Here is a 25,221-nt window from a genome sequence, read left to right on the forward strand (position 1 = left end):
TGTTTTATAAGTACTGGTATATCATGAACAGGTTTACTTATATCATGCATTAAACTCTAAAAGTATATATGTAGATGATGTTAATTAGGTGATATTAGACCAACTAAACCTAGATAAGTTTCAATATGTGTCGTGCAAGCTAGTGCCAATCTGTTCCCCTAGTATCTATGTATTTTTCTTGATAACATGAATATGTAGTACGCATCCCAGGAAAAAGAAAAAAAAAGGCACAAAATGATCAGCAGTCACAAGTGACCATGCGTAGTTTAGAGTTAATGCAATATTTCTTTTCTCTGGCATTAGGGCTGTTTGACAACCATTAATACTGATCCTAAGGCATGTACTTTATATCAGTTTGTTCCCCTGGTATCATTTTGCTTCTCACCACCCTTCTGATTATTTATTAGTCGATATCTTTTCAGTAATTCCTTGCTTGTTTGATATTTATTTAACTGAGTTAGTTTACATGAATATCAATGATCTGCATTGGAAATTAGTCTCTTAAAATCCATTGTTATCAGAGACTCTTCTTCCAAATCTTGTGAACTCTGGTCTAGTGATTGGTGGGCACACTTCGATACTTTGTTGTTTCTTGGATTAAAATTATTTTGTCTTATAGTATACTGGATTCCGTTAAACCAATTGTATCATCTATACGCTCTCACAGTTACATGTGCTTCTTAGTGTTTGTTTCTGAAACTTCTTCAGCTTATGGATTGTTATGGCATCTCAGACCTATGGCGTTATACTCTCATGGACTTTCTGTTGGGCTAGTGTAGTATGCCTTGGACATTCAGTTCTGTTAAGTAGAAAACAAGTCTGTCTACCAACAGTGCAGGATAACTTGGGTATTATTTATATTCATTTTAGCACAGTTAAGTAGAAACCGAAGATGTCTAAAGTTGAAAGATAATTAGGAGGGTTATCTTTGTTTTTATATTTATTGTATTGACCAGGCACATATATATTCCCCACACAAAAGATGTGGGCAGGCTGGGTCATATATTTATTAAGGTTGGTTGTGTAATTTGAATGTGCAACATGTGTCTCCATTTAATGTGAGATAGGATGTTGCATTGGTAAATGGCTTTTAGGGGTTGTTGGTATATTAGTTTCTTTTGTCCTCATTGGTTTTTCTATGTGGCTTTAAGAGCCCAGTATGTATTTGAATTATTTATGAACTCCCACAATACAATTCCTTTGCATTAACTCTATTTTCTCACTCCTTCCTGATGTCTGGTTTTTCTATGGCATATAGAGAGATGTTTGTTCACATGTATAAATATTTTAAGAATATTAGAAGCCTAGGATAAAACATGTGTTGTCTAATGTTTGCTCTGTTTCTGTTGCAACATCAACTTACTTAGTAAGGTTCATCTCCTTTGCAAAACAAAAACGGAAATATGGATCCGAGCAACCAATAGGATCCATAAACACATCCAATCAATATTGTAATCTTCTCTTACCTATTCAATTTTATATCATTAGAACTAACCTACATGTTTGACATCCCGGTGCATTTGCTAGTTATTCTCTATATTATGTATCTCTGTACATGACATAATAAATGAGCTAATGCAGCAAGGCAATGAAGCAGGAGCTACACCACCGACTGAGGCATAAGTATTTGCTCAAGTTTTGAAGAAAAAGCAAAGACGACGTCGTGCTACAACCACTGATTCTAACACTGAAGGACTTCATGCAAAGTTACAAGAGTAGGCTGATGATAGAGTTCAAGTTCAGGATGACCAAATACGCGCTCAGAATGGGGTTATCAAAACGTTGAAAGAACATAACAAAAAATTCACAAGAAACATGCAGATTTTGATGGGTACTCTCGGGCTAAACAACATTACCGCTAGCGGAACCAATGGAAGTTGAATGTTGCGCCACAAAGTCAATTGTTATATTATTGTTTTAGTTTTAGTATTTTTTTTAACTAGTAGCAGTGATTATCCTATTTATTGGTAGTTTATTTATCAATTTTTTTTGGTTTGGATCTTGTTTAAACAATTTATTTTAAAGGTTAATTATTTTTCATCCGACTAATATAACTTGTTTAAATGCTTATTTATATATATTTATTTTATGTGCAATAAATCTCTTTAGAATCATCGGTGCTAATAAAGGCTAGTCACTAAAGAAAATATCGTGACGAGATTGGCATGTTGAGAATAGTTACGGTGAGGGCAGTGTTGTGTCTCTAATAATTTTTGAGACGAATGACTTCGTTGGAAAAATTGATTCGGAGACGACTATATTTGCAGGTAAAGTGTTTTTGAGATGATGATATTCGTTATTGAAATGGCCATACAGAGACAATCCTAATTAGTCGTTATACGTAATTTTAGAGATGACTAAATTTTGTTATTGATTTTTTATTTTGAGACAAAAGTTATTTCGCTGCTAAACTATTATTTTTTCTGAGATGAAAAAATTTCGTGGCTAAAACTATTTAGGTAACGAATTTGTTTCTTCACTATAAATATATTTTGAGACGAAAAAATTTCGCGGCTAAAACTATTTAGGTGACAAATTTTTTTCTTCACTATAAGTATACTTTGAGACGAACAAATTTCGCGACTAAAACTATTTTATGAGAAGAATTTGTTTCTTCACTATAAATATATTTTGAGACGAACGTATTTCGCGGCTAAAACTATTTTAAGTGATAAAATATTTTCCTCACCAAAAATACCTTGAGTGGAAAAATTCTTCGTATTCTATGATGAACTTAGTCGGGGTTCCATAAGTTCTCTTATGTTGAGCCCAAAATAATTAAATTAATTAGTTGGTGATTAGTTTGGTTGTTTGTATTCCAAATAGATTAATTATAGGTTCTCTTGTGATTAATCTAGTTGAGTTTTCATATATTCCACAAATTCTTGTGTTGAGTATATGAAAGGCTACACTATCATGTTATTTGGTTAATGTAGTCATTTATTCTGTAAGGTTTTCCTCATGTTGAGTATTTGAACGGTTAAGTTAGTCATCTCCGTGTGATTGACTTAGTCGTAGCTCCGTGAGTTTACTTATGTTGAGCACTTTCAATTAAATTGATCACTTATGTAGTTTGATTTAGTTGCGTATTCCAATTGAATTAATCACGGGTTTACTTGTGATTAATTTGGTTGAGCTTTGGATATAGAAAATCATTCCTATGATTTTTGGTGTCCAATAAAAAATCCTTCTTTTGTTTCGAAATTAAGGTCGCTCTTGTTGTTCTCTCGGGAATGACATCAAATGGGGGAGAGTTCTTTTAAACTTGTGCGTAATGGTAATATCTTGCGGGGAGTGCGGCTGTAGAATTTTATAGGGGTTATCTTGTATCTTAAAACTCCTTGATGAATGATGTTAGCTTCGGCTATTAGATTGCATCTAAATTAAGTTGGTATGTATTTTTCTTTTGGTCATGAAATGTCTCTTGTGGAAATTTCATTATGATCCCATTCTTGTACCTTTGCCAATTTTATTGACAAAAAGGGGGAGAAATATTGTAGTTCAAACTACAAATACATATGGTTTTCGGATTATTGTGTAAGGGGGGGTGGTTTCCATGATCGAGATGGAGTATTGACTAAGGGGAAGTGATACATATCACCGTAGTATTATTGTTAAAGTCGTTATACAATTGGACTTTGATGTTATATAATAATACTATGACATTGTATAATAATGATCGAGAATCTCGATTTCTCTCATTGTTATAACTACGAATCTTCAACAACGATGGTGCTAAACTTACAACCTTTGGGATCATTGGAGTACTTGGAAGGACGAATATTTCAAGGAACGTTGAAAATTAGACTATGGAATAGGAGCCACTAAAGTTTATCTTTTTTGTATTCCATATGTATTAATAGTTTTGTCACTAAAATTGACAAAGGGGGAGATTGTTAGAGCATAGATCGGTCAACCTCGCATGCGTTGCTATCTCAAGCATGTTTGTCAATGTTAGTGATAAAAATCATAAGTCTTGATTTCTAGCCTACATAGCTAAGTCTCGGACTAGGATAGAAAAGTGTAGTTGAGATCAAGGACTTCATGGCGATTCATCATACAACGACGAAGATCTATACAAGGAACCGTGGAACTTCATCAACAAAAAGGTATGTGGAGACTTGAACTTATCTATCACTCAAAACTCCATCTCTTCTATCTTCTACTTCTTATGAGACAAAAGTCGTATGTTATATAGACTAGATCATACACATTTGACATTTCGAGCGGAGTATTCATTGCTTATCTTTTATCTCGAAATCGTGTGTTGGTAAAGCGTTTTGCCTTGATCAAGTTTATCTTCACCTAGTGACGAAAGTCATGAAAATTTTGACGTGAATCGGTCTGTGAATAACGGCTACATAGCGTCCTCTGAGAATGTCTCAATGATTGAAATGAGAGTTTAGATTACATAACCATGTATTCCTTGAACCGAAGTTTTCGAACTTTGTTGATCAAGAGAAATCGGGAGGATTGTGGAATTGGCTTGCCAAGTCCGAGAACTTAGTTCGCAGACTCAGTCCGCGAACTGTCGGAAGTTCTGGACCGAGAATTTATGCTGGGATTTTCCAAATACTCGTTTGTGTGCTAAGTCCGCGAACTCAGTCCGCGAACTGGAGGAAGTTCTCTTTCTGAGAATTTTTGCTGAGTTTGGAAAACTCAACCGGTTTACTTAAGTCCGCGAACTTGTTTGTGAACTTAAGAGGTTATGATCTAAAGATATGCTCTGAACATGAAACATTAAATTAATAAGGAATGATTTATGCAAACCGTGGCTATAATGTTAATGAGCCGGTTCAATCGAATCGAATCATCTTTGTTTCAATTGTGTCTTGTGTAGTTGCATAAGATCTCAGAGCTTGAACAACTCTGTAACTAGTTCATTTGAGTCAATTTAACTAGTTATGGTGAAGAAGAACAAGGTTAATATGAAATGCTCATATGGTTAACCTTTTGGGTTACTATGTTGAACCAACATACACGTACACGTTTGGGCATGGTTTTCATGAAACCAGTAAACGTCTACCCAAGTGTGTGTGACAAGCTAAGTTTTCGATCTAAGGGTTGAGAAATATTAACTTGAATCTAAATCAGGTTTCATCTAACGGTGAATAAAGATTGCTTTGTGACTAAGGAAAAACCCTGGTTTGAAGGCTATATAAAGGAGACATCTAGCATTGTGCAAAACTAATCCCCACACTTCTGTGTAATACTAGTGCGCCCGCTAGAGTCGATCTCAATTAACCTTTGATTTTCTTCTCTAAAATCAGGTTAACGACTTAAAGACTTCATTGGGATTGTGAAGACAGACCAATACTACTTTATCGTAGTTGTGTGATCTGATCTTGTATCTTCTATCGTACGAGTACAATCGATTGATTGGCTTGAGATCGTGAGAGTTCTCCGATAGGCAAGATAAAGAAGTCACAAACATCTTCGTCTCACTGTTTGTGATTCCTCGACAATCCGCTTGTGTAGTCAGGAAGGATAGTAGAGAGGTGATTGATTAATCTAGGCTGTTCTTAGGGAATATAAGACCGGATTATCAATTGGTTCCTGTTACCTTGATTTTATATCTAAAGATGGAACAAAACCTAGGGTTTATCTGTGGGATACATATTTATCCTTTTATAGACTTTTCTGTGTGAGACAATCTGATTATTATCAAGTCTGTGATTTTGGGTTACAACAACTCTTGGTTGTGGGTGAGAAACTACAAGAAAAGTCGCTTTTAGTGGAAAAACATTGTGTCACGAAAACCAATTTCTTCGTTGCAAAAATAATTCAGCGGCACAAAAAACTTCATCACCTATAGTGAGTCGTTGAAAGTGTTATGTGACGTCCTTAAGAAATCGCCACCGAATTGTTTAATTAGCGACATAAGTCTTTTTGCCTCCAAAACTACCTTTTCGTGAGCAAATAAAATTGACGTTGTTTACTAATTTTTGTGCCTTTAGCGCTTAAGCGCCAAAGGCGCTCGCCTTTTACAACATAGGCACCTAGAGCGAGAAAAACAAGATAACATCGCTGAAGTGAAAATTAATCGACTGGCAGCTTCGATTTGTTTCCGGATATAGCTTAGTCCTAGATTTTCCAGTTTCATTTCGGATGTTTTATGCTACGGTTACCATGTCATTGATTTGTTATAAAGTAGACATCATTAAGATCTATATACAAAAGGCGTCTCGAGCTCTTTCGCAAAAGGTCATGGAAATGTCAGGGTCGACACTTCACTTGAATTATAACCGCGTTTTAGTATAATGTACTCCCTCCGTTACCTATTAATAGGCTGATTTTGTTTTTAGAGAAATTTAAGGAAATTATGAGAACTAATCATTGAAAGTGGTCCTCATGACACTTGTCAATAAAAGAAGTGAAGTGAAATGGTACTCATGACACTTGTCAGCAAAAGAAGTAAAGTGAAATTGTTCACATGAAACTTGTCATCAAAAGAAGTTAAGAGAAAAGTGGTCCCAGAAAATTAAAGCATCATTTGACTTTCCCAATTAGGAAACCAACCTATTTTTTTGAAACATTTATTTGTAAAAACCAGCATATTGAAAAGGAACGGAGGGAGTAGTTATATTCAATCCTAATTGCATTTACATCAGCAGACTATGGCTCGTCGTCGCAGGCATTTGCATCGTTATCTTTGAATTTTGGTTCACTTGCTTCGGGTTTTGAATAATTGTCTTCCTTCACACCGTGTACAATTTAATTTCCGTAATTGCAGGTAGCTTGGTCGTCGATTAATATTTCTCAACCTTGATACTTTTCTGATCCCAATTAATTGGTAGTGAATTCCTAGAACACCTTGCTTAAGAAAATAACCAACAAAAATCAGTTAATTAAACATGATAAGTGGCAGTTTTCCATTGGTCGCCATGACCCCATCAAAAATTATCTTCATTTTCTTTTTCTTTTATCTTTTATCATTTTTGTTATCTTTTTTTTTAACCAAGGAAAGAACTTATGATAAACATAAGTAATTGATACATCACAATTTATGTAGGGAATTAACAAAGGAGGTGGATGAAACCACCAATCCCCATATAGATTATGTTTACAAGTTGCCTTCGATATTGCATCTGTGGCTTTATTACCAGACCTATACACAAAACTACAAGACCAACAGGATTAATATTACATATGTTTACACATTTTCGCAGAAGAGGCATACTCTGCCAGTGACAAAGAGAAGATTGTTGTTGAAGAAAAGAACAAATTCCCAGATTATCAGATTCAAAAATCACATGAGACCAACCATTTGAATCTTCCAATTGCATAGCCTCCAACATTGCCCATGCTTCGGCTTGTTGAGCATTACTAGCTCTTCTCAAGGCTCCCCTTCCCATGACATATGCCCCTGTAGAGTTCCGAATTATAATTCCAATACCAGCTAACAAAGAACTAGAATTATAAGAAGCATCAATATTAATTTTTAGGTACTGCAAAGGAGGAGGTTCCCATTTATGATGTAAAGACTTATTGTGAACATTAGGATGATTGTAGTTAGCAGGAGTGCTTCCTAGATGATGCTGGAGAATGTATGAAGTGACATGATGGACAACAGAGTTATGGTTGGGAGTGGTATTGTTAAAAACAACACTACATCGAAGCTTCCATATGAAATGCATGGTGCACATAGCTAAGTGAACAATCTCAGGGGACTTCTGGATGTTGATGATGGAGTCTTTGAGTTGCCAAGTCTGAATCCAAGATAAGAGAGAAGAGTGCTTCAAAATAAAGTGAAACTGATGAGGTAAAAAATACTGCCATATTGCCCTAGAGAGAGGGCAATGAAGTAATAGATGGTCTAGATCTTCCATTTGATTGTGGTTGCAAAGCACATAGTGTAAATCAACATTATGCACATGGGTGAAAATTCTTGCTTGACTGGAACAGCATTGTGAATAGCTCTCCACAGGAAAATCTGAAACTTGTAAGGTACTTTCAACTTCCAAAAAGATAACCAAAAATGTTGAGATAAACCCATGGAGTTATCTGTTAGGATATCTTTATCACACAACATCTTATAAGTTGAGGCAGTAGTAAAAATATCAGTGGTTGTAAAGGGCCAGATTAATTTATCCTCTTGATCTAACTGAATGGGAATGGTTAAAATGGAGTTCACCTGATCATCTGTAAAGAAAAGGCGAAGAAGCGACACATTCCACTTTTCAGTATCAGTATCTATAAGATCAGAAACCAACTGATAGTTAGAAGTATTCAAATCACCCCAGTCCTGTAAAGCAGAATTCAGAGAAGGAATCCAGTTAGATGTCCAGATATTGATATGAGCTCCATTACCAACTTGCCATTTAGCATTTTTCAACACAATCTCGAGCCCAATAGAGATACTTTTCCAAATCCAACTTGAATTTAAGTTAACCGGTGGAGGGAAGAAACGCAGGTCATGATGAGGAAAATGTTTACCTTTCAACAACTTCGCCCATAAAGCATCTTGGTTATGTAACAATTTCCAAGCTAGTTTCGCAAGAAAAGCTAAGTTATAGTTGCATAAATTTTTAAGTCCTAATCCACCTAGCCTTTTAGGTAAACATACCTTTCTCCAAGAAATGTACTTTTGAGAACGTGGCTTTATGTAACTGTTCCACCAATAGCTTCTCTGAATTCTTTCCATTTGTTGAAGAGTTGCTTCAGGTAGTTTGAAAACCTGCATTTGATACATACCCATAGAGCTTAGAACGGAATTAACCTGAGTAGTTCTTCCTTCTTGATTCACAATTTTGCTCTGCCAACTCTGCAATCTATTATTCATGTTATCAATAACCCTGACAGTTCTTATGTCTGGATCTATGCAGCAGAAGAGGTATACCCAAGTATTTTTCGCCAAGTCCCATAACTTTCATACCAAGAATACCAGTGATATTAGTTATGAGCATTAGAAGTGTGCTTGCCAAAAAATAAGGTTGATTTCTGCATATTTATCACCTGACCTGAAGCTTGTCCAAATATATGAAGCAAGTGTTGAAGCTGCTGCATTTGAGTAGAATCAGCTTCAAAAAATAACAAACAATCATCCGCGAAGAACAGATGATTAATTAAGGGCAGTGATGATTAATTCTAATCCCTGAAAGACAACCAGAGTCCACATTAAGCTGCAAAAGTCTAGAAAAAGCTTCCATGACAAAAAGAAATAAAAAAGGAGACAACGGGTCTCCTTGACGAATACCCCGAGTCGGAGAAAAAGTTGAAGAAGGACTGCCATTGATAAGAATGGAAATATTTGAAGTAGAAATACACTGCTCTATTAAACTAATCCAATCATTATGAAAACCCAATTGCCGAAAGATGGAAAGAAAAATGACCATTCAACCCTGTCGAAAGCTTTCGACATGTCTAATTTCAAACCAACCAAAGCCTTCTTAATCTTTTTATTTCATACTAAACAAAATCTCATGAGCAATAATGATATTGTCATGGATATGTCTTCCTGCAACAAAGGCAGTTTGAGTAGGGGAGATAATATCAGGAAGAAGGGGTTTAAGACGGTTAGCTAAAATTTTAGAAATAATTTTATAGCTAACATTGCACAGACTTATGGGTCTGTAATCAGCAGGTGTTTTGGGTTTGAAATTTTAGGGATTAAAACCTGATAGTATGATTGATGGCTTTGAGCATATGTTTATGAGTGAAAAAGTATTGAACCATGGAGATTACCTCAGTGCCAACAACATCCCAACAATGTTGATAAAATCCAGCTTGGAACCCATCATTACCCGGAGAAGCCCAAGGCTTGATTTGAAATACCACATCCTTTATTTCTTGAGCATGAGGCACCTGGATAAGGCAATTTTGTATTTCTGAAACACAAGGTTGAAAAAGCTGCAGAATCTCGTTATTAATCTGAGGCTTAGAAGTAGCAATATTCTTAAAATGGTTAGTAAATAGCTTCAATATCACTTCTGCTATCAAACCAAATGCCCAAGGGACCCTGGATAGAATTGATAGTTGACCTTCTCTTATTGTAATTGACTATCGAGTGAAAATAAGAAGTGTTTCTATCTGCTTCAAGAAATTTATCACCTGCTTTTTGCATGAAGAACTCTTTTTGAATCAAAAGCCATTGCTGCAAGGAAGAGCTTAGATGCTTAACTTGAGGATGAGAAGAAGGCAAATTGCGGTCATAGCAAAATTGTAGCTGCTTCTGAATATTTTGAAGGTTATTTCGATGTTGCCAAAAGAAAGTCGTTTCCATATCTGCAGCTGAGTTCTGGTTAGTTTTAATTTACTAGAAAACTGAAACGAAGGAGACCCCGAAAATGTTGCCAGCTGCGTGCAATAGTATCAGTACAAGAATCCATTTTAAACCAACACTTGTAGAGTTTAAAAGGAGAATGTTTTGTAGCAGAAGGAACTGTATGTAGCAAAATCGGGCTGTGATCCGAAGCAACAGGTACTAAATGTTGAAGATGGGAATTTGTGTAGTGGTTGATCCAGCGATTATTCACTAAATCTCTATCTAGACGAGCAGAGACATGATCATCTCCACTACGATGATTTGACCAAGTTGTGTCAGCTCCTGAGTAACCTAAGTCAATGAGACCTAGTTGTTGAAAAAAATTTCTAACATGTCTAGCATGATGAGGATGAGTGACACTAGAGCTATGCGTTTCGGATTCATGCATGGTGAAGTTTAAATCACCCACAAGAACCCAAGGAAGATCAACAAACAAATGCATATTAATAAGATATTGCCACTGGTTAGCATTTTCTGTAGCATCATGAGCATCATCCATGAAGGTTATCAAGAAATCCATATTATTATCATGAGTATGGACAATAGCATGGATAGTTTTAGAGGTTGTATGCATGATTTCAATATCTATTCCATTTTTCCAGACAAGAGAGATACCTCCAGAGAGACCCAAAGAGGGATGAAACCAGTAATGAGGATATTTAGTTTGAGAAAGATAAAATCTCATATTATTAGACTGAGCTTTGGTTTCACACAAGAAAAAAATATTTGGGTCATTGTTGGTCTAACAGAAATGAAGATAATCACGGGTATGAGTGTTACCTATACCTTGACAGTTCCAAGAAATAATTTTCATGACGGTAATCACAGAGAAATTCAAAAAAAGACTGCAAGAAAACAACAAAAGAAAAAACAAAGCAAAAATGAATAAAAAAGGATAAGTTTTGACAATCACCTGTTGTCATGCATCAGTATGATTCTGTGCATTATAAGCAGAGGCTGCATCAATGTCCCAAACATTATCCATGGATGAAGCAGTGGTATCATCTTCAACAGAGACAGTATCATCCACTTGAGAAGTAACAACATTGTCATCCAAATCAGCATCAGGAATATGCGGCTCAGAAGTTATAACCAAAATAGGTTTACGACGATATCTCTTCTTAACACCACTAGTACTAGCACCATCACTAGTCATAGTAGAAGATGGTCTCAAAGAAGAAGAAGGCTGAGCTTGATTGTGATATGAAGAGGAAGCACCAGAACCTGAATCAGTGGCCGAGAAGATTGAAAGGCGCATACCATCAAAGGGTCTAGGCTGTTGTTCAATAGGTTGTCGTAGTCTATCACGCCTCTGAGATCCATGTTGTAGAAAGAGTTGTGCTTCTTTCTCAGGATTCCTTTGAGGAGGCAAAATGGGCTCTACAAAACCAAAACCATGAACAATTTCTTCCATCTCATGACGGGTATGAGTCATATTAGCACAGTCGATCTCTTCATGATTAGAAACTTTACATTCAGGACAAAAACGATATGGCCTCATAAAAAAAAACCAATCCACCTAGTTACACCAGCAGCATTAACAGTAGTTATACCATTAATAAGGGGAGTGTTAACATTAATGAGAACAAGAGCTCTATACTTAGAAGATGTAGGAGGATTCACACCATCTGGTTCTATAACTCTAACTTCCCCAACAATATTACCAAACATTCGAAGAATATCAGCATAGGTGAACTCAGGTAAAAGATATTTATACTCTAACCAAAAAGGAGAAACCGTAAAATCCAGTAGATGATAATCCATAGTGGGATTCCAATCCTTTAAAACAATCAAATGACCATCAAGGTTCCAAGCTCCACCAAATAAAATTGCATCTTTATCTTCTGAAATTCTAAACTTGATAACAAAAATATTTGGTTCTAAACCACGCACCTGTACAAACCATTGATTGTGTCTTCGAAGATGAGGCCATATAAATTTAGCTGCACGTTCAGCATCCTGCCAAGACATAACCCCCGGAGCATAAATCTTACCAGCAAGACTAAACTGCCAATCCCTAATTCCAGCTAGGATAACAGTGTTAGAATGCATAATCACTCTTCTCCTAATAGGCTCCTCACTGATAGAAACACTTTCCATTTGGTGAGCAATATTATTCAAAATAGGACGAGCCATGAAAATAAAGAGAAAGAAGATGATAACAAAACAGAAGAGGGTATGAAGAAAGAAGAAGGTTATGAGGTGGGTTTTATAAACAAAAAGTGAAGGAGGTGGAAAGAGGTAAAAGGGATAAGTATGGGTTATAGGTTTAAGAAATTGGAAGAACAGATAAAAAGTTGTAGGAATCAAAGCTTCTAAAAAAATATAGATAACATCAGAAGCGGAGATCGATAAAGGCAGCAGCTTGTTAAAACCAAAACAATGATTCCCAATCAGATAATGATGGATCGACAAGATAAAGATGAATAAGATACACACCACTGTTAGATAAGGCCAACTTTTGAAGATGCCAACTTTGATACTGCCAACCATGAAGAAACCCAGATAATTGATGGGACAATACTGCAACACCATGCGTGGCAACAGATAAAGGAGAAGATTAATCTGCCATTAAAGGAAAAACACAGATCAATTAGAACCAGAGATCGACACGAAGAAAGGGAGAAAAAGAAAAATAAAAACTAGAGCATCAAAAACAGTGAGAATTTTACAATAAATTCAAAAAACAAAACGGGTTATCATACAGAAAGATTCATACAACATTTAAAAGCTAATGAATGAGCATATTAAAAACAGATCAGATCAAAACAAATGAGAACGGATTTGGGTTGACTAATTTTGACTAGGTGTTTGACTTTCGCTTGACTAGGCTTTACGGGCATTTATTTGTTTCTTGGCCACAAACAATTGAGCGAAAATGAGACACGCAGGCACTAGGAATCGTGACCATACCAACTTGCTTTGTGGTGGTAGCTGGTGGTGACTGTTTTCATCATTGAGATCATCAGATATCACTAACTACTCAATACTTCATCCAGAAAAACAAAAAAGATAATGGAAAATTTTTGTGCAGGAGAGGTCACTAGCTACGATCGAGTAGCAGAGTTAAAGGCTTTCAACGAAACGAAAGCCGGTGTCAAAGGAATAGTTGATGCAGGTGTTGTGAAGGTCCCTAGGATCTTTGTTCGGCCACCAGAAGAAGTCGCTGCGGAGGAGTTAGTCTCTACTCATGAATATGAGACTCCAGTGATAGATTTTGAAGGGTTGGACAACACAGACCGACGTAAGGCAATTATTGATGAGATTCGAGATGCATCAGAAACATGGGGTTTCTTCCAATTGGTGAATCATGGGATACCCAATAGTGTAATGGAAGATATGAAGAAAGGTATTCGTAGTTTCAATGAGCAAGATTTAGAAACTAAAAAACAATTCTACTCAAGGGATCTGAACAAAACTGTGAGGTTTAATAGCAACTTTGATCTCTATAGAACGAAATATGCTAACTGGAGAGACACCCTTGCCTTTAATATGTTTGCTCATGATCCTGTAGATCCTCAAGAGTTGCCATAGACATGCAGGTATTTCCCCTATAAATCCATTGCTTTTACGTTCAGTCTATGCTAGTGCTGTGGTGCAGGATAAGGAGATACAGCAGTGCAGGATAAGCATTTAGTTTACAGTTTCTGTTATACTCACACATGTTAGTAAATGCTGTGCATTGCAAGTACTTTGTTGGCAAGCTTCTCATACATATTACTTCACTGCTATTCAATCAGAGATGAAACAATGGAGTATCTGAAGCATGTTGTGAAGCTAGGAGATGTCCTTACGGAGTTATTATCAGAAGCTCTTGGACTTAAACCTGATCACCTTAAAGCCATGAGTTGTACTGAATGGTCGCTAGTTGTCCTTCACTATTATCCAGCATGCCCCGAGCCAAAGCTAACATTAGGTGCAAGCAAGCATGCCGATCCAAGCTTCTTTACTGTTCTTCTGCAAGATGAAATCGTTGGCCTCCAATTTTATCATCAGAACCATTTGGTATCTGTCAATCCCACCCCTGGAGCTTTAGTATTAAACATTGGTGATCTTCTTCAGGTAATTTAGAAATATGATTAGTTCAAAATTTTGGAAATAGGGTTCAGGACATGTACACTGCTAACTATGTTTTTTTTTCATCCAGTTACTGAGCAATGACAAGTTTAGAAGTGCTGAACATAGGGTTATCTCTAATCATGCTGGACCAAGACTATCAGCAGCAGTGTTTTTTAGACCAACGATCCAGCAAACATCCTCCAAGAAGTGCTGAACATAGGGTCAGAAGATAATCCTCCTGTATACAGAGAGATCACATTCAAAGAATATGCCGAATATTACTATTCCAAAGGGCTTGATGGCGTTCCAGCACTCGACCACTTTAAGGTGTGAGGCAGGTATGACAGAAGACTCGACGAATAATTGAACTGTCTCGGTATGGATATTTGTTACTTTCCTTTACCATTCACTGGTAAGTATGAATGTAAATTTGTCATAGTACAACTATATGCTATTGAGGACGCGCAGGGCTAGTTCATACTATCCATCATCAGATTGCTAATAACCAGGTTTCCTTGAGAGAAATGACGAAGTTTATTTTTCCGTGCTTTGAATTCATACAGATTTAAGAATATCTGATCATAAGTAGCTAAAGCTTCCTATAAGTATTTTGTTGGTTCATACAGATTTAAGAATAACTGATCATGATAGGTTGCTAAAGCTTCCAATAAATACCAAACCGATGCAAAACGCCCGCAACAAGACCCCAGAACAGGATTTCTGCAAATATAACGTAAAGTAAAATGCCTACTTTTCTTGAGTTCCACACTCCAATGAAGACGTGTTTCTTTATCCAATATATCTGCAACACGAAATGGGATTCAAACCCGTCACTGAGGATTTATAAAAAAAAATTGTACATTTGAACAGTTCACAAACTCTATTCATAAGGTTCCATCAAGTATAGCATCGAACTCATTTATGTACATATCCAATAAATGGACTTCAACAGACACTATTTAGATGGTCGGATACTGAAACCTGTCATTTTCATGCTGTCTGGTATATTTTATAGGATCAGAGGATGCATGATTGAAAGTATAACACAGCTGGTGATGGTTCCTGTACAAATATGCGTTTATGAAGTTTCATTGGCCGAATTAAGGATACCATAGTAAAGCCTGTGGAAATGCGTATACTTCTTGGATGCGATTGACTACTTATTATTTTCATTTCATACAGGACATCAAAGAGACACAAATAAAACACAATAAACTAGAAACTCATAATAAAATGGGAAAATATGTTTAATGTTTAATAGTTATCGAGACATACCAATGTGTTATGAGGATCTTCGTAGTACCATCCATTGATAAATCCTGCAAATATTCCTTCTGCTGCCAGTATGAAAACAAGCATACCAATCCACTCCAGAGGCAAAAAGAGATAACCCAACCCGAAGATGTCAACCTAATAAGTAGAACAATGCCGAAGTTACAAACTTCAGATATTATAGTAACTTGATACAAAAAACTAATGCGGTCTAGGTGGTATTACAACACTTAACAGAAGACACAATAGTCACTGTTCATGTCTGAGTTCAAAAGTAAATATGAGGGAGACCAACAGAAAGTGCTTGGTTATAAAGATTCAAATCTGGTTCACTTTAGTGACATACCAGAACATATAAGGTCGAGAACACCAATCCTGCTGCCCCTGCAGTCAAACAAACATAACTGAAGCTGTACAACTGCTTGTTTAATGGAATACCTGCAGTAAAAAGGAAACGAAGTTATGGAACATGAAGAAAAAAATAAAAAAATTAGTTTTCACATCCAAGTCAATTCCTACTAACCATTCGTGAAATGCAGAACGAGTCCTAATGTAAGGAGTGAAAGACCCATTCCCATCCAATGTTTCAGCCTATCCAAGTGATCCTGGAATTTCATGAGAAAAGAAATAAATAAAAATCTTCAAGGACCTTAAGGCTAAATATCTTGAAAGAGGACTATGAAACCACAAAGCCGACCTTCATGTGTATGAGAACGTGTCCAAAATGCACCCCAATGATTGTCGTGAGGATAGCTGCTATTGAGCTGCATAATTCGTAAAAGAAAACGTCTAGTTAAAAGCTATAATTCCAGAGAGTTATGATGATGATCTAGACAAGAGCTTATTAGCGCAATTCGTAATGTTTCTTTAATGTAAGGTTTGATGTTAAAAAGTGTGCCATCTGATTCCATTAACACAGAATTTCGGTAGAATATAATGAGAGAATGTAAGTAAAACACACACACAGACATTTCGAGTAAAAGCTTTAAGAGATAGTTAACTAAAGCTAATTTTTCAACTGGCCAGTCGATACACAAAAACATTAAAATATCACAATCTAGACCCAGAAATAGCCAACTAAACAACTATTGTGGAATTTTGCAAAAAGTAAGGTTTTGAGTTATTGTAGGGAGGACCTTAGAAGTCCTTCAGGTTCGAATGGTCCCTGGCACCATAATGGAGCATCTTTACGGAAAGGCCCTTCATAAGGGGATCGATCAGTGCAAGCCTGCAGAACTTCACAGAAAAAGAACATTTACAATCTATAATGCAGTGAGTGAAATTTGAAACATAAGAAAGGATATCGAGGGAATTAAATACCCACCTTAGATCTCTTCCAAGCTGGACCTTGATAAATATGATTGATTCCTAATACTTCTCTATCAACATATCCCACAGCATTGCAAGGAGGATCCAATCTTCCCCTTACACCACATATAACCTTAGCTTTAACAGTGATGTCAGCATTTGTAGCAAGTGAACATTAGCTCGGCAATTAGCAACTGACGACTGACGACTCAAGGTAGTTCTGTGTTCGTTTAACTCACTCTTGAAAAATGAAAAATTGTAATTTGGAAGCCGTGCTGTAAACATTTTAAAAGAAAAGTATAGAACCAAAAGGAAATGTAATGCAACCTACATTTAAGACTATCATGAGTAATTTTTGGTGCTAACTTCGGATTTGAAAGAAAACATATGTACTTGCAAAAGTGTTATGCTTTAATTTCGAGATAATAGGTAAAAGACTCACAATGAAATCCTTTCCATAGTCAGGGCTGTCTTTGTTGTGGACAGTATACTTCCAGTCGGGAACACAAGTCCCATAGAGTACGGAAAAGTATACAGCTAGAATGCATGCACCTGCTATCCTACAAATTCAATATCAACAGGGTAATCCTTCTAGCTGTTTCATTAAAACAACCGCATAACAGAAATTGGAAGTTCTGACCGTCCACTAGATATTGGAAGGTCTTACCAGTGCCAACTGTATAGAGTATGTATAGACCATCCACCAGGTGCAATATCCTTGGTTTGGGCGTTTCTCGTAGAGATCTCCAGTAGTGAAACGACTACGTACGCAAGAGCAATCCTCTAAAACCCAAGAAATGAGATTTTTCAGACAACACAAGTTTTGTATAAATAGCTGAGTGCATGTGACAACAATGAAAATGTGATGTACAACACCTGAAGGATGCCAAACCACCTTATATGTTTCATATCAACTCCATATGTTAGCTTGTCAGGAGCGTGCGAGTACCCTCCTTCATAAAAAAAACCACTCTGGAGCTTCAGAAGTTGACTCAACATAATGAAGTCGCTTTATTATTTTAAACTGAACGTTTGCAAGAGGTGTGCCATGGAAACCAACCTTGTAAGATGAGACCCCAGAAGACAAGTTTGATTGTTCTAATAATCACTTTCTTTATAGAAACAAGCCTGTCTGGGATTCTCTGCACGGGAGATCATATGAAAGAATCACATCATCTCTGTTGTTTCAATTTGACTTCAGATTCGACCAACTTAGTTACAGAAAAGAAAGTAAACCTTGAGTGCCAGAGCAATAGCCATCCCAACAATGAAGAGAAAAAATGGCATGACAAAGTCTGCCAAATTACAGCCAGTCCATGTTGCATGACTGATCATTGGCCATTCACCTCCAGCATCATCCACCAATATCATCACCTAAAGTGTACACAATCAATTAGTCACTGTTGTCTATCTGTACAGCTTACATAACACTAACATTGCAAGATCCAAACCCATGAATCAAACTGATCATATTTCTGACACATATCAGCGTGCAAAATCAATTTGCTGCAAACTGGAAGAAGCATTCCATTTCAGGTCCATATTCAACAACTATGCATTTTAGAACGTTAACAACTATGACAAGCTGAAACTATCATTTTCTCTAGAATTTTTGTTTCAAACATGTTAGGATTGACACGACTTCCTCGCTAAATACTCGTCACTTTGGGCGTAATCCCCTCTTTCACCGTAGATTACGAATGACTTTCGTGCGGGACCCACCCTGCTACCCAAACCTGTTGCCCATTCAACGGGGATTAGGGTATCCACGTCTCCGTACATGCATGCGTGCCACGAAAGAGTGTGTACCCTAGCTACGGTTATTGATTATTACTTTTTGCACCACCAACCAAAATCAGAAAAGTGTGACAGAGTGCTTGTGTTTGCTAACTCATCTGAAGCTTACTCAGCTAAATCAACTCATTCCAAGATCCCATGAATCAAGGATGTCCATCCAAGTTACGTATTACTAATGATACTTGAGTCAATCATTACATCTAATTCATACATGACATGCACAAAACTAAGAAAAAACAAGACTTGACATCCGAGGGAGATTCACACCTTGGTCAAAGGGAAAACCACAATCGGTCGTGAGGCAGTTGCCACCTAACAGCTAACCCACTAAGCCTATTTCTCCCCCAAGCACACACACACACCCGACAAGAGTCCCTTTTTATTTTTTGTCCCCACCATAGAGCTATTGTGGCTCCTCCAATCCTCGATCCAGCAAAAAATAAACACCCCTTTGAATGCCTCTAAATGATATTCCCTCCATCCCACTATTAGATGACCTAGTTGAAGTTTGCACAATTATTAAGGTAAGGATTGAAATGAGTGTTTTTAAGTATTTTTTACAACTACACCCTTATGGATAATAAATTGTAAAATTTAGAAATCATTTATCTCTCAAACTATACGATAGATTTTCGTAAACTTTGTATCGTTGAAAATCATTTTAAAACACCTACATAACGAACATAAACATGATTATCAAATTATACATATTTCTTATGATAAGAATAATCAATCAAAAGGATAATTTTAGAAATATCCTCTTGTTTAATGAGATAGGTCAACTAATGATGGGACAAGATTTAAAACCAACTAGGTCATCTAATAGTGTGACGGAGGGAGTATTAAGTTTATTTTTTCCAGATTTTCTAGTCTCTTACTAAAACCCCAGGGCACTCAAATCAGTAACAAATCAAACAGATCCTGTTTCTTGTTCTCACACATTTCAGTATCTGCAACAAATGCTAGAAACAATAGTGTTTATATCAAAACTTAATGCCAGCATCCCCACATCAAGTCTATCAACAGCCGTACATTTTACAAACCACGACAGGATGAGACTATCAATTTTTCCAAAAAAGAACATTGCAGGACCAAACAAAAACAGCAGACGCACTGCTTGTTTTTGCGGTGTCGTCTGACAAAGTCCCATCACTCCGGTGACTCCAAATTTATTTTACTAGATGGATATCAATCTGAGTTACATTCCATATGACTACTGACCCTTGAGTTGGACTCCAAAATAACACCAGAATTTAAACGGTTTCAAATCTGAGTGAGGTGCACACCTTGGGCCAGGGGAGAAGCTTGCATCCATCATGGGGCAATTGCCCGTAGCAACTGGCTCACTCCCCACCACACACACCATAAGACTAAGCCTAATTTATATTTCACTTTTGCAAAGACAAATCTACTAAACACCAGTTCGATTTGTCTCTAGAAAAAAAATTGTAGCATGATTTGTCTCTAGATGATAAGTAACTAAGTCTAATTTCAAATTTTCTAGTCTCCAGATTTAATTTTAATATAAAATGAAACATAAAACTTATCAAAATTTCTAAAAGAATAGGTTCAGAAATACATAAGATATTAGACGACTAGGGATTTGAAGAAGAAGGGTTTATTGAGTGCAAGATTCAATACACTAATATTGCAAGATTCAAACCCACAAATCAAACTGATCATGCTTCTGGTTCTCACGCATTTCAGTGCCCGAAATCAATTCTCAGGTCCATATTCAGCAACTATGCATTTTAGAAAATTAACAACTATGACAAGCTGACACTATCATTTTCTCCAGAATTTTTGTTTCAAACATGTAAGGACTCACACGATTTCCTCATCAAATACCCGTCACTTTGGGCGTGGTCCACTCTTTCACAGTAGATTACGAATGGCTTTCGTGCAGGACCCACCCTGCCACCCAAACCTGTTCCCCATTCAATGGAGGTTAGTGTATCCACGTCTCAGTGCATGCACGCATGCAACAGAAGAATATGTACCCTAGCTACGGTTATAGGGTTGTTTTTTTGCACCACCAACCAAAATCAGAAAAGTGTGACCCAGTGCTTGTGTTAGGTAACTCAGCTGAATCAACTCGTTCCGCAATCCCTTTAGTTACATATTACTAATGATACTTCATTACATCTAATTGATACATGACATCCACAAAACTAAGAAATAACAAGGTTTGACATCCGAGTGAGATTCACACCTTGGTCAAAAGGCAAAACCACAATAGGCCGTGAGGCAGTTGCCCCTGATAGCTAACCTGCTAAGACTATTTCTCCCCCAAGCACACACAGACACATAATAAGAGTCCCTTATTTCTTTTTTTCCCCCACTACAGAGCTATTCTGGCTCCTCCAATCCTCGATCCAGCAAAAATCAAAATACCTCTTTGAGTGCCTCTAATTGATGTTAACTTTTTTTCCTCAGATTTTCTAGTCTCTTACTAGAACCGCAGGACATTCAAATCAGTAACAAATCAAACGGATTTTGTTTCTTGTTCTCACACATTTCAGTATCTGCAACCAATGCTAGAAACAGTAGCGTTCATCTCAAAACTTAATGCCAGCAGTCCCCCATCAAGTCTATCAGCAGACGTACATTTCACAAACTACGACAGGCTGACGCTATCAATTTCCAGAAAAGAAAATCGCAGGACCAAACAAAATAGCAGAGACACTACTTGTTTTCGCAGTCTCCTCTGACAAAGTCCCGTCACTCCCATGATTCCACAGGCCTGACACTATCAATCTTTTCCATAAAACAAAATCGCAGGACCGAACAAAAACAGCAGACGCACTGCTTGTTTTTGCGGTCTCATCTGACAAAGTCCCGTCACTCTTGTGACTCCAATTTCATTTAACTAGATGGATATAAATCTGAGTTACATACAGTATTACTACTGAGTCAGATATTATCACCGACTCCAAAAGAACATGAGAATTTATTTTAAAACTAACGGTTTAACATCTCAGTGAGGTTCACACCTCCCCAGGGGCGAAGCTTGCGTCCATCATGGGGAAATTGCCCCTAGCACTGGCTCACTAAGCCTCTCCCACACCACACACACCAAAAGACTAAGCCTACTTTTTATTTTACATTTTTACTTTTGCGAAGACAAATCAACTAAACACCAGTTCGATTTGTCTCCAAAATGAAAATTTGAAGCATGATTTGTGTCTAGATGATAAGTAACTAAGTCCAATTTCAAATTTTCTAGTCTCCAATTTTAATTTCAATATAAAATATAAAACAAAACACAAAATCAATCAAAATTTCCAAAAAAATAAGTTCAGAAGTACACAAATTAGACGATTAGGGATTGGAAGAAGAAGGGTTTTTCTTGAATTACCGCAACAGTAAGACCCCTGAAGATATCAAGAGATGCAACACGTTTTGTTTTCTGATGATGATCAAGTAGTTGTTCATTTGGTGCTGTTTCTTCTTTCTCCTCCTCAACGATCAGACGAGCTTCCCGTTGTTCCATTAGAGATTGATTGAATCATTGGGGTTGGGGGTGTGTTCTAGTTCTACTATCCTTTTTATTCAGTGGAGAGATTCTGGTGCGTTGTTGTTTTTTTATGAAGCATGGTGCGTTGTTACTCTCAGCTGACGTTAATTTTGTTAAATCAATCATTTATTCCTTTTGGATAAGAATTTTGTTCCCACCATGAACCGTGGGAAACTTGGCTGTTTGGGTTAACGAAATCGTCGCTTTGGCCGAGTGGTTAAGGCGTGTGCCTGCTAAGTACATGGGGTTTCCCCGCGAGAGTTCGAATCTCTCAGGCGACGACTTACTTTTTTATGAATAAGATCCGATTAAATCTGAAGAAGGATGGTTTCTCTCGGAATTAAATTCCCAACCATTTAGTTTATTTTTCCTCCCAAAGTAGGAGTGATTTGCTCAAATCTCTTATAAATAGTGATGAAGCTTCCGTCGTCAAAAAGACCACCTATGGAGATTTCGTCGCCGGATAAGTTGATGATGGAGATTCCGTCGTCGGAGACAACCAAGATGAAGATTTCGTCGTTGGAGAGCATCACTATTGATCTTAAAACTAGGGGTGTCAACGGGTCCGGGTCCTCCCGGGTATCACTAGACCCGGACCCTACTTATAAAGGTCGGGTCCGGTTCCTAACGGTTCCGGGTCTAGTTCCTAAATTTGTGGATCCAGAACCGGACCCGTTTAAATACCCGGGTACCCGTCGGTTTCGGGTACCCATTGGGTCTAAAGAAAACTATTTAAAAAATCTCAAAAACTTAATATATTTCTCTTTTTAGCTTGGATTTAAGTAATTTATATAAAAAGTTATTATTATTTTTTTATGAATGTACTAAATAAAGATTAAACGTAAGAGAAAAAATTTAAATGAGTAAAATATCAAAGCTAAAACTAGAAAAAATACTTATAATTTTGCTAAAAACATGAATAAAAGAATGAATAAACGGGTACCCGATACCCGCGGGTACCCAATGGGTATTACCCGTTTGGACCCGTTTAAATTCGGGTCCAATCGGGTAATTACCCGTCGGGTCCTAAGTAGCTAATGGGTCCAAATTTAGAACCCGGAACCGGACCCTAATATACCGGGTCCGGTTCCGGATCCGGGTAATGGGTACCCGTTGACAGCCCTACTTAAAACCCAACCTAATAACCAAGAATCGCCATTAAAGCGAAGATAAGCCTCAAAAGAGTAGATAAAACCATCAAAATGGTGTACATAAGTAGAAAACATAATAAATACCAAACTAATCTACTAACTAATCTAGAAAGTAAGGAAAATGAAGAAATCAGCTCAGATCTAGTCCATTTTCACAGAATGATTGTTTTTGTTGGTTTTGTTGGAGAAGAAGAAAGAGTGAGAGAGAGGAGAAAGAAATGAAAAAGGGAAAATCAAACCCAATTTTCTGATTTTAGTCGAATTGGCTATAGCGTGCTTGAATATCAGAAGTTAAAAGGAAAAATATTCACAAAAAGTTGACATTTTTGCTTTTAGAAAAAAGTCATCGTGTACCCAAACTAATTTCTGACATTTTTACTTAATTTTTTGTTTTTAAAAAAAAAATTATTGTGTATCCAAACTCACTTCTGATTTTTTTACTTCTATGTGCATATCCAAACAGCAGATCAACATCTTCTTCTAGTGGTCAATGAAACAAAGAATGAGTGATATTCCAAGAAGAATAAATGTTAACATTTTCTTTTTTTTTTTACTTTTTGTTCTTCCTCTTTTAATAAGAAAGAGGTTTAAGAGGAAAAAAGGTACTTTCAATTGGACATGCAATTATGAGAATCCAGTTCAATTTGTGGTAATCAAAATTATCAAAAGTGTCTTGGTTGACCTTTTCTTGCCCATTTGGTGCTTGTTAGTGTTCGTGATGAATCCAACTTGTTTCATAGTTTACGATCAAAGAAAATATTGAAAATTGATTCTTACCGTGAAAAATAGAAATAGCCATAAGATTTTATAATTATTGCAACAATTTACTCCATCATCTGAATTGTTTTAATTTTTAACTCCTCTGGTTTTTTTTCTTTCTTTTGAAAATATATATGTTGTCCCGTATGAGTTGTCGATAAATTTCTCCAATTCCTTTATCATAACTACTTCGAACAAAAATTATCATATAAACAAAATGTAAAAGTTTAAAATTATCATGTAAACAAAATGTAAAAGTTTAAAAGTTTATTATTCCCTTACAAGTTACGACATTCGTGATTTTGGTTATATACTTTCATGTCATTCCATGTTTATGGGATAAAAATCCTTGGCTAAATTTGGATATATGGTTTTAACTCCACTGAGAGAGAAAAATGCAAGGGGGTCCTAGGACGATAAGAAGACTAAGTTACCCATCTCATAATACCAGGTGATGATGAGCCAAAAAGAAAAGCCCCAAAATACCAAGTTTGAGATTGGATATGACTACCAAATCGAGTATGAACAATACTGCCCAATCGGCAATAAGCTAACTTCTGACTTTTTTACTTAATCTTTTTGTTTCTAGAAAAAAAAATTATTGTGTACCCGCACTAACTCCTGATCATTTTATTTTTAGAAGTCAAAAAGTAACTTCTAGATGTGTATCCAAACAGCCGATTAACATCTTCTTCTAGTGGTCAATAAAACAAAGAATGAGTGATATTCTGAAAAGAATAAATGTTAATATTTTCTTGTTTTTCCTTTTTGTTCTTCCTCTTTTGATAAGAAGGAGGTTTAAGAGGAAAAAAGGTATACAAAACATTTCATTTGAACATGAAACTATAAGAATCCAATTGGATTTGTTGTAATCAAAATTATCAAAACCCGTGTCTTTTAGTTAACATTTTCTTGTCCATTTGGTGCTCAAATCGTTAGGTTTCGTGATCAGTCCAAGTTGTCTCACAATTTTCGATCAAAATAAATATTTAAAATAGATTGGTTAGCACCTGCAATGGAAATAGTCATAAGATTTTATAACTACCGCAACAGTTTACTCCAATGTCTGAATTGTTAACTATTATGTTTTTTTT

General features: G+C 36.5%; 1 protein-coding gene, 1 non-coding gene and 1 pseudogene across 2 annotated transcripts; 2 read left to right on the forward strand and 1 right to left on the reverse strand.

The window, feature by feature from the left end:
• The first annotated feature begins 13,277 nt into the window (after positions 1-13,277).
• Positions 13,278-14,583, forward strand: LOC113338065 (annotated as a pseudogene).
• A 211-nt stretch (positions 14,584-14,794) lies between these two features.
• Positions 14,795-22,299, reverse strand: LOC113338064 (heparan-alpha-glucosaminide N-acetyltransferase-like). Its single transcript, XM_026583584.1, has 13 exons — positions 22,059-22,299; positions 18,140-18,277; positions 17,964-18,045; positions 17,780-17,856; positions 17,571-17,686; positions 17,346-17,463; positions 16,920-17,036; positions 16,732-16,823; positions 16,293-16,359; positions 16,119-16,200; positions 15,942-16,033; positions 15,599-15,733; positions 14,795-15,125 (listed from the first exon to the last, which is right to left on the reverse strand). Exons 1-13 carry the CDS (start codon positions 22,191-22,193, stop codon positions 14,979-14,981), a joined length of 1,398 nt encoding a protein of 465 aa, XP_026439369.1. The 5' UTR covers positions 22,194-22,299; the 3' UTR covers positions 14,795-14,978.
• Positions 22,300-22,416: 117 nt separating this feature from the next.
• Positions 22,417-22,498, forward strand: TRNAS-GCU. The gene has a single exon. It is a non-coding gene; the product is annotated as a tRNA-Ser (tRNA).
• The last annotated feature ends 2,723 nt before the right edge of the window (positions 22,499-25,221 follow it).

Source organism: Papaver somniferum, unplaced genomic scaffold (genome assembly GCF_003573695.1).
Source record: "Papaver somniferum cultivar HN1 unplaced genomic scaffold, ASM357369v1 unplaced-scaffold_18, whole genome shotgun sequence".
Taxonomy (NCBI): domain Eukaryota; kingdom Viridiplantae; phylum Streptophyta; class Magnoliopsida; order Ranunculales; family Papaveraceae; genus Papaver; species Papaver somniferum.